Here is a 9,945-nt window from a genome sequence, read left to right as displayed (position 1 = left end):
AAAAAGAGAGTGGAGTAGAACTAACTTTTGTCTTGATTGGCAGCCTGTTTCAATCCAGACAATCTGGGAGATTTGCTACATTTTCACTACCCTCACAAGAAAACGCTCAGAGCTTAAGTATTTAAAATGTGCAGACTGGTGCTTTTTGGAGGGGCAGCAGGGGCTTACAGTTAATTACTTTTGTTATTTTGTAAATTAACTGAACTTATTTACACTGGCTAAAAACATATTACTTTTGGGGTCACCTCCTTGGCTTTACCTTTGAAATAGTTTCACATGTTGGATTGCAAAGTTTAATATTTGTAAGACCCTAGCCAAAGGTTGTAAAAGGTGAAGATTTATCCTGTGAGGGATCAGTCTACTTTAGATATAATTTAATATTTTCTCTTCCTCTGCAGCCCACTGTCTAACCCTGCTGTCTTAATATGTTGCCAGTGCGCTGAAGCATTTCATTTCCTACTTTTAGAATAAACTTCTCATTGCCCTTGATGAAAAACAAAATGCACTTCTCTGGTGTATTGGATTCCACAACAAGGCCAACAAAATAGATGCCATTTCAAATGTTTTATTTTTATCTCAGGAACAAAATATAAATCCGGCTCCATCACCCCCTTATATAATAAGCCATTGAAACTCTTCAAATATTTACAAAAGATAGAAAATAAAACAAATAAATATAACCTGCTGCTGCGCATTAAAGACTGGTGACACTTTAAACTGTAGCAGTTTATGACAGTTTCTCTTTAAAGGAAACCTCAAAGAGAACACTCACCTTAAAAGAGAAATCAATGTGTCTATGGTCCTGGACAGTTCAGTAAAGATACTATTTTAAAATCTGTTTAAGTGAGAAAATATAATATAAGCCAGACTGTCAGCTGCTCCACTGGCAGCAAATAATAGACATGTTCAGAGACAGAAATCAGTTAAAATATTAGTGAGATACTGGCATGTTTGTTGTTATTGCTAAAGGAAATACAGCTTGATGTATGTGATTGGAAGTGAAGATGCTTTTTGAGTCTGTACAGTGATGAATCCAGTGGAGCAGCTTTGAATGTAGAATTCTTCAGCTGCAAAAAGGACGTTAACAAAAAGAAATTGATGTACGCTGACCCCTACTGGTTACTCATGGTGAGGACAGCCACAGACCTAATCCACGCCATAGGGAACTTGATATAAGAAATAAAATTAGCATTTAAACAGGAATTATACATAAAAGTTCCCCAAGATGATACAGCAATCTTACAGCTTGTCAGAGTTAAATTATATTTAGGATGTTAATACAGTATGAGTTTTTAGATGCTTCATTTGTTGTACAATCCGCATCACTTTGAGAGTTTAAGCAGAAAGAAACTGAGAAATCTTATAAGAGTGCAAAAAGCAAACAATGGAATTATATGGCTTACTGATGTGAAAAGTGATGAATCTAGTGATAGCAGGAGCAGCCTGTCATCTAGCGTCAGTTTTTTTTTTGTTGTTGTTGTTTTTTCCTTCACAGCTTCCAATAATCCAGTCTTTAAACCACAATGCATAATCTCCATACCAGGTGAAGCAGCTGGAAACAGCACAGCGGTTCCAGAGCAGGCACTTCAGTACTAGCTGTTCTGCTAACAGTCTGACTGGGAGTCAGTTCCCATGTCTTTTTATCGATTGGCTAGTTTGTGTGTTCTGGCCTCTCCAGGGCCTCGTGTCACAGGCACATGCTGCAAGTCTCACAGCTCTTTTCAGTCCCACATAAACGACTGGTTGCCCACAGTAATAAACAAGTCATCCAGAGAGCACTGATCCTTTGAGGGGCGATCCAGGGGCTCCATTAAGGTCCACAGGTCCGTCTATTATGCATTCAAAATGTCAGTCACTTTGACTTAGTTAGACATGCTCAACTGTTACCTGAAACAGAAAAAAAAAAAAAAAAAAAATGAAAGAGAATAATGAAAACTAAATATCAGTTTATCAAATGGGAATCTGTGCTTGCGTTATTTATCACTACATTGGCCCAAATACAGTTTGTTTTTCTTTTGAAAATTTTGTACATGTTGTTTTATTTTGAGGTCTACACAATTCAAAACAGAAAATATTTTTGAAAGCAGAGAGTACCAGGTCTAACACTGACTTCTACGGTGTGTGGCGGCAGCCTTAATGTTTTTTAGCATTTTTGTTGAAAAAAAAAAAATGACTTTATCAAAGTTGTTTTGAATCTTCTACCTCAGATTTGGTAAGAGATCCACTGATTGGTATCTATTTTGTCATGTTCTGACCATAAAGCAGTTTAAAACAACAATTAACAATTTGGTTTCTTCAGCTTTCACTCAGGAGCAAAAATCAGCCTTTAAACTTGATAGAAATAATAATTTGACATTTATTGTGATTATTATCGACATCAAATGATATGAAATTTTTTAATCGTGATAACATTTTTGGCCACAACGGTCTATCAGAATTTGTTGTCAGATGGTCAAACAAATGTAGGGTCAACCTAGGATTCACTTGGTTGGTCTGGTGAAGTCTATATGTGAGCTTGTTGAATTCTACTTTGTGTCAAAAGGTCCTATTTGTACTTAATAAATCACATTTTTGGCAGTATCTATTCAGTGTGCGGGCACTCGCTTGCCTTTGCACCTGAAATCATGTTGAGATGTGAATACACTTCCTTGAAGCATAAACCTTGTCGTCTTATCAGAGCTGTCTTGTTTTTGAGCCAATACAGTTTTGTCAAGGTTCAAGCCTGCTGAACTGACACTTACATTGATTTGGATTTCAATAATAGCGGCGGCAGACTCACCCTCATCATCAGAGTCAAATCCAAAGAGGTTGGAACACTTCTGCAGCTGGACATGACTCTGCAGATCCTCAGCACTGTTGAATGTAGCAAAACAGTTGGCACATCGTTGTCTCTGCAGAACTGCGGTAACTTTCGCCTGCTGACGAGGGGGACTCGGAGACGAGTGGAAAGGCATCTCCTTCCTCCGTTTTGGCATGGTGATGTACTTCTCATCCAGGTACGCTGTAGGTGGCAGACGCATGTATGGCCTCTTCCCATACTCTGCAAGAGTGTCCTTACACACCGTTGATTTTACTTCCTCCCTTGCCGGTTGTCCGTTCGTTACTACAGCGTATCCGGCGCCGCTAATTGTGCTTTGTGCCGTTTCCGCTGATGCGTTTCCCTCCTCGCCGGCGGAGCTCTCCACTAGCTTTGGTTGGACTTGAATTTTTGATTTTGCTGGCTTCTTGGATGCTGATGGAACACCCTGATCTTTGCCGTTATTCTTGACAGCCTTTGCGGCACCTTCTTTATGAACATCCTTGCGCTTCTTTTTTGCTTTGTTGGGGTCTTTTTCTTTTTTCGTTACTTTCTGCATGTTCTCTTCAGTGGCAGTGCATGGAAAAGTCGTTTCATCTAAGCTGCTAGTTGTAGCAGCAGGGATGGAGGAACAGGGGGTGTCAGGTGTGGCATCTAATGTTTCTTGTTTAGCTTTTCCTTCCACACCAGGAGAGCTCTCTGCTGTGTTAGCCTCAACCTGCTGGTCTACAGATTTGGACTTGGCTGCCTTTTTGAAAGCGGATGTCTTGCTTGCATCTTTGCACGGCCGTCTGTCCTTGACTGCTTTCTTGTCCCCCTTTTTATTAACGTCTTTGTGCTTCTTATTTTGCTTGCCTGAGTCTGAAGAAGTGGCATTGTTTTTCTTTTCTTTCTTTCCTTCTTTATGTGGTTTGTTTAACTTTCCTTCTGTTGGTACCTTGAGTGTTTTCTCTCCAGAAGTGGCAGGCGCAGAATTATCAGAGCTGTTTTGTGTGGAGTCTTTGTTTTCTGCTTTTCTCTTTGCTGTGGCCTCATGTGGGACAACAGCTTTTGACGTGGCATTCTTTTTCGAGGCAGACTGTGGTTCTTTGAGGGGAGATTTTTTCTTGACAATCTCTGTGTTGGCTTTGCTATTTGTAACCTTGTGCTTTTTTGACTTGCAGAAGTCTGAAGATTCACTTTGACTACTGGTTTCTTTAGGAGCGGGGCGTTTTTTCGCTTCATGCGGTTTCTTCATTTTGTCAGTGGTTAACTTCTGTGTTTTGTCTGCTGAGGTGGTGGTGACTGATTGATTTAAACTGTTAGCTGTCAATATAGCTGTAGAGGTATTATGTGAGACCCCCTTCTGTTTAATATGATTCGTCTTAACCTGCTTGTTCACAGATTTCTTAGACTCTGATTCTTTACTAGATGTTCCCCTATTTTTGACTTCATCTTGGATCTGCTCACACTTTTCTTCTTCCTGTAAAGTGTTGCTTGTATTTGAAGTCTCTGCTGCTTTAGGAAGGCTTGCAGGCTGCGCATTGCTTTTCTGATCCTTCTGTGGAGCAGTTTTGTCTTTGACAGTTTCATTGTTTTGACCTGCAGTAGTGTTTTCATCATGCAGAGGTTTCTTTGCTTTAGGAGGACGCCCTCTTCTTTTAGGACCTTTTGTGTTTACTTTGACCTGCTTTTTCTTGAATTTATGCCTCACTTTGATATTGTGTTTCAACAATGACGATGAGATGACTTTGAGAGTTTTGGGGGTTGTATTTGTTACTTTTCTTAATGTTTGCCTTAATCTCAGATTAGGGACAGTGGAATGTGAGGAAGTGTCCTTGTTAGAAAGATTCTTCAAGACATGTGAATCCTTTTTGCGCTCACGGTTCTCTTTCAACTTCTGTTTTAACAGAGATGCTCTGACAGTGCTGAGGGGAGCACTAACCTGTTTTTCTGTTGACGAATTATTTGCGGTTTGTCTTGATTTACGAGAAGCCTTTGCAATCACAGTCTTATTTACAGTAGTGAAACAAATGTCATCTTTTGGCTTAAGATCCAGATGTTTCTTCCCAGCCAGCATGGTATTATGTTTGTCACCCGTTTGCTCATCTGTGTTTTTGTCTGGTTTAGTGGGTTTGGAAGCATAGTGTTCTCTTTCATGAAGGTTCAGTGCCCAGAGACAAATAAATAGTTGAGAACAACCAGGGAGGCAGCACACTGCCTGCAGCGGACTATGCCTCCTGGCGTGCCGTCTCATTTCCATCCCGGTTTTGAACCTTGCAGTACAACCCTGGTGAGGGCAAGGATGCCGAGGAGCGAGTCTGTGTCTTTCAACATGGTGCTGAAAATGTTCGAAACTCCACAAAACCCTCATGCAAATACTACATCTGCTGTTCCCGACATGGAACGCCAATTCTAAAGGTTTGACCTCACCGTAGTGATCTTCGAGAGCATGGTACAGGAGTGCAACACGATTTTTTGACAGGTCTGTAAACCAGACGCAACCATCCACAGGACAGCAAAGTTTCTCTTCTGGCTCCACATTCTTCTCTTCAACAACTTTCCCATCGTGTTTTGTGGCTGACTTAATTTTACTTTCAGTGGAACGGCCAACCTGTGTGTCCACCAGAGCTGATGTCGCAGAGGAATCCATCTCAGTTTCTTGGTTTTCTTGCAACTTGGGATTCTCAGCTCCACCACTCTTCTGCTGTGTAAGTGGCTGCTTAGCTTCCGAGCTTAAGGCGTCCTTTTTCGGTCTGTCAAGCATTTTCTTTTTGGCAATATGCCCATTGACCTTATAAACAGGAGCTTTATTACTAAGGTGCGTTGACGCGTTCCCTTTCTTTTCTTGTAAAGATGAACCATCCACTGACTTGTCATTGGATCTTAACTTTCTGGATCCAGATGGGGTTGAATCTGGAAGGCTTACTGATTTAGGACAGACAGCAGATTTCCTCTGCCTGCCACTGCTCCGGCGCCCTGAAGACACGGTTGTGGACTTAACTTTGGCCGAGGTCTTAGGTGTGGAGATATCTTTGGTCTCAGAGACCCCGTTTTGTTGGGCAGTGTTACCAGCTGACCCTTTGCTCTTCTTTAGCTTCTCAATATGATTAGACAGGTGCATCATGGCCAAGAGGTCATCTTTGAACATTGTCCCACAGAACATGCACTCGTCTTTACGATAATGGAACATGGCGTGTGCTACAACCCGCCTTCCCATAAACACCTTGTTGCAGAAGGTACAACAGTACTCCAACTTGGCTTCCTCTGATGTATCTATAGGTTCATCGTTCTCAGATGCTTCTGGTGCACTATCCTGTGTTCCCACTTTCTTCCCTTGCGCGTCAGCAAATGCAGAGGCCCCCAGTTCTGATGCAGAGCAGCTGGAGGTAGTGCGTAATCTTGCGTTATGAGCAACTTTAGGTTTACTTCCTGCTGACGACTCCTTGGCGGTATTGTCCTCTGGAGCTGGCTGTTTGTGATTCTCCAGATCTCGAGAAAGTGCCCCAGGTGCAAGTTCAGTAACCATTTCTGTTACTAATGTCAGAGCAGATATGTCATTTATATTGTCCTGATCTGTAGGCGAATAAGAAACCTCTGTCTTACTTAGAGTGACCATTGTTTCTCCAAGGCTTGTATTTTTTTCACAAGCCACATGTCCTTTTGCTAGCTTGAGTGAAACGTCTGTCACATCCACGTCGGAAATGCTGTTCCTTAGAGAGGGGAGCACCTCTGCAGTGCCTGCTTTTGCTTGGGCTCCAGGATTTTTGCTTGTTTGATCCAGAGAGGAAAGTGACATCACTTGTTGTTTCCCATTTCCCTTGGGACCAGCAGCTCCGATGATTGACATGGTGGCCATATTAGACACTGGAGGGAATTCATCAGTAACTACTGTCTGATTGTTGTCGACAGGTGAAGTCTGAGAAACCTCAGCTGAAGTTTTTGATGCATCTGTTATAGTTTGAGCATTAGAGACTTTATCTAAACCTGCAGATTGAGTCACTTTAGGGGTTTGTGAGGCAATGGTAACCTTCATCTCAACAGCAGAATCTTCACAGAGCTCTCTTGCTGAAGTTATGGTTTGGGCTTGCACTGGCTTATTTAACATCGAGGGTTCTGTCACTTCAGTTGCTGTTGATGTCTGTGACGTTTTGGTAGCTTTCATCTCAGCAGCAGGCTTTTTGGGGAGCTCTCTTGTTGAAGTGAGGGTTTGCAAGACTTTTCTCGTGCTGTGAGCTTGAAGGACTGTTTCTATAATTGGGGATTCTGTCTCTTCAGCTGTTGCTGACGTCTGAGAGGAAATCATCTCAGCAGCAGGCTTTCCACAGAGCTCTCTCTGCGGATCTTTTGGAGGACTTCCTTGCACAGAGGAGCGCGTGATTGTTGATACCGAGCCTTGAATATTCAGCCCATTACCTTTCCCTTTCTGCCGCCGAGCATAACAGTGCAACTGTTGTGCAAACATAACTGGGTCCCGCGCTCTAAGAATAACCTCTTTGCGATGCACAGTCTTCACAGGTTGTGATGTGGCAGGAAGCTTCACTGTAGGTTTGTAAAAAAGCACTTGAGGGAACCCTCTCTGTCTGTTGCAGGTGTCCTCAATAAATGTCCCCATCAATTCATTGTCTGGTAGGGAGAGCTCAAGAATTACTTGTGGAGGGGTGGTTGTTTTTTGACAGTCCAAAGAAAAGCCTTTCTGGTTCTTCCTGTTGTTTTCCCTCGCCATAAAATCAGAGTTTACTGAAGGTTTGTGTTTTGCACTGTTCTTGATCTGATCAGTTTCAGACCTCTTTCCGGCAGAGGATCGATGGTGCTGTTGATGTTTCAACCCATGCCTTTTGATCTTTGGAGAAACGTTATTCCCTTCGAGAGTTCCTGAGTCTTCCAAAAGCCACTTAGGTGTTCTAATCCTCCGTTTTGGTGGGTTCTTCTCCGAGAGTCGTGTCGTGCGTCTTAGATCTCCATACCCAACGGCTACATTGTCCTGTAGCTTGTCTAGCTGCCAAAATGAACGCCTCAAAGGTTCAGATGATGAGTCCTTGCCTTTCTTCTTTACAGTGTTCTCACAATGTAGCCGTGTTTTGCCGGTGCCCACTTTTAATCTTTTGGATGCAGCATCAGTATCCTCTTTGCGATGTCTGTCCTCTTTATGGTGCCGCTTCTTAGCTGCCACCTGAAGTGCCCCTTTACTTCTGTTATGACATGCTGACGAGCTCGATCGAAGAGCAGGTTCTTTGGTGCAATAGTTAAGGATCCATTTGTCCTCCATGATTTCTTCAAGGGCAGCGCTAACCACCTTCTCACTCATCAGTTTCAAACAGTTGGTCCGCAAAGCAATGAGGTTCCAAAACTCTGGGTCAAAATACAGATCCTTCTTCAAGATCTGAGGAGACATAGAAAGAGCAAGCAACAATGTCATATACCAATTTTGTATTGCTCACGTGGACAGAGTGAGAATCATAAACTATGCCTTTTCTCTGTCATGATTTGTTAAAAAAATAAATAAAAAAAATAAAACCCCGCAATAACTCTACCTGCAGGGTTTCGAAGCGAATATGATTTCTGATGGGGCTGTACTCCACGTTATACTCCTGATCAGGATGCATGTAGAGGAGATACACCATCTTGTAGGCCTCAACAGTGCGTTCCAGGAAGAAGACAAGAAGAGCACACGCCCGGCAAACCTCCAGGTCATTGGGTAGCAGGCCAGCAATGGTTTTGTAGATTAGGGACTTGGTGACGACATCACAGGGAAGGCAAGACTCCAGGGCATTAGCACAAAGCTCCACACAGAACTGGATACCATCTTCACCCAGCTAGTGAGATACAAACAATGGACTTGCAAAATATTCATAGCAATACACAGAGAAATGTACACATCTACTTATATAATCTTATAAAAATACACTGCAGTTTGAATTTTGGTCTCACTTCTTGTAGTATGGCTCTGATGAATGGGAAGATTGAGCTGACATTGGTTGCAGACAACATCAGCTGACGACTCTCCTCAAGAAGATCTTGCTTGGATGTATTCAACCGACTATGAAGTTTACTCCATATGAAGACAAGATCGCTGCAAAGAAAAGAGTTAAACATGGATTGTAATGCTTACTTAAACGGGGCGTAAATAAATGTATAACATGGCTGCCACGATTTTTGTAGAAATTAGGAACCTCATAAGGCCTTAGTTGGTGTTTACTGACTTCTCATTACCTTAGCATCACATGTATGTTTCCTTACCACAAATGGTACATGTCTCCCCTGTGGAGCTGCTCAGAGAGGAAGGCTCTGCTAAGGGCAAGTAGCAACTCATCCTTTTCCTCACACTCCAAACTACAGATGATGTGAATTGCATCTTTACCATTAAGGTCTGCCACCTGAAAAACAGGACAATGAAAGCATCAGTTTAGCCCAGAAGATTGTTCTCTAGAATACAATTTTGGATTAGTTAAACTAAAGCAACAGGTACAACAGACTGAAGCAAAAATGCCATTTGACCGAAAGACATGCTAGTCTTCAGCATACAACAGACCACCCACCTCTTTGTGTAGGCTGTCATACTGTGAAGTTTTGGAAAGCCAAGTGAGGTAGACCTGGAGGAAGAACAAGTGTTGTCCTGCTGTGGGATGCCAAGCACAACACTTAGCCAGGGCCATAGCCTCACTGACCCGCTCACAGGATAAGAGGTAGCGCACCCGAAGCTCAAAGAACACCGGCAGCTCAGAACTGATGCACCCATCCACTGAGGAATAGTTAAGCATGGTTTTAATTTACTTTACCTACACAAGGTCAAATGCAAAGCAACACGCAGACACACCTTTACGGGAGCTTTCAGGAAAAGTGTGAGATGGACTCAAATAAGCTATTAATATACACAAGAGCCAAATCTGAGGAATTAACTTACTTTGTGTAGTCAGTAGCTAGAGAGGTAATGATGTCAGTGGTGTGTATACTTCCCACGTTACATACCTTCACTCTGAGGTAAACTGGACTCACTGAGGATTGCCTGTAAGGCTGGGCTGGCCCAAGGCCCGTTGCCCTGAACCAAACGCTCCACCTGAAGTAAATGAACATTCTGATGCCTCGCAAGGGCCAAAGCACATTCCTGAAAGAGCGAGCATGAGGACAGAAACTTGCTAGTATTTCAATATCAAGACCACCTGTATTGC

The 9,945-nt window shown here is 42.6% G+C and overlaps 1 protein-coding gene across 1 annotated transcript in view; it reads right to left on the bottom strand.

Moving 5' to 3' along the window:
- Positions 1-549: 549 nt before the first annotated feature.
- LOC119904014 overlaps positions 550-9,945 on the bottom strand; it is a gene marked incomplete in the record, with an annotated part of 13,757 nt that continues 4,361 nt past the window's right edge. Inside the window, 7 exon segments of the mRNA XM_038720370.1 lie at positions 550-1,887; positions 2,780-8,159; positions 8,311-8,592; positions 8,708-8,849; positions 9,017-9,153; positions 9,316-9,518; positions 9,746-9,881. Of these exon segments, the coding sequence (XP_038576298.1) occupies positions 1,877-1,887; positions 2,780-8,159; positions 8,311-8,592; positions 8,708-8,849; positions 9,017-9,153; positions 9,316-9,518; positions 9,746-9,881 (6,291 nt within the window).

This window comes from Micropterus salmoides, unplaced genomic scaffold (genome assembly GCF_014851395.1).
Source record: "Micropterus salmoides isolate LMB-PRFRI ecotype aquatic unplaced genomic scaffold, ASM1485139v1 Ms_hic_scaffold_1, whole genome shotgun sequence".
In the NCBI taxonomy this organism is placed as follows: Eukaryota; Metazoa; Chordata; class Actinopteri; order Centrarchiformes; family Centrarchidae; genus Micropterus; species Micropterus salmoides.
This window is presented reverse-complemented; position numbering and strand designations above follow the sequence as displayed.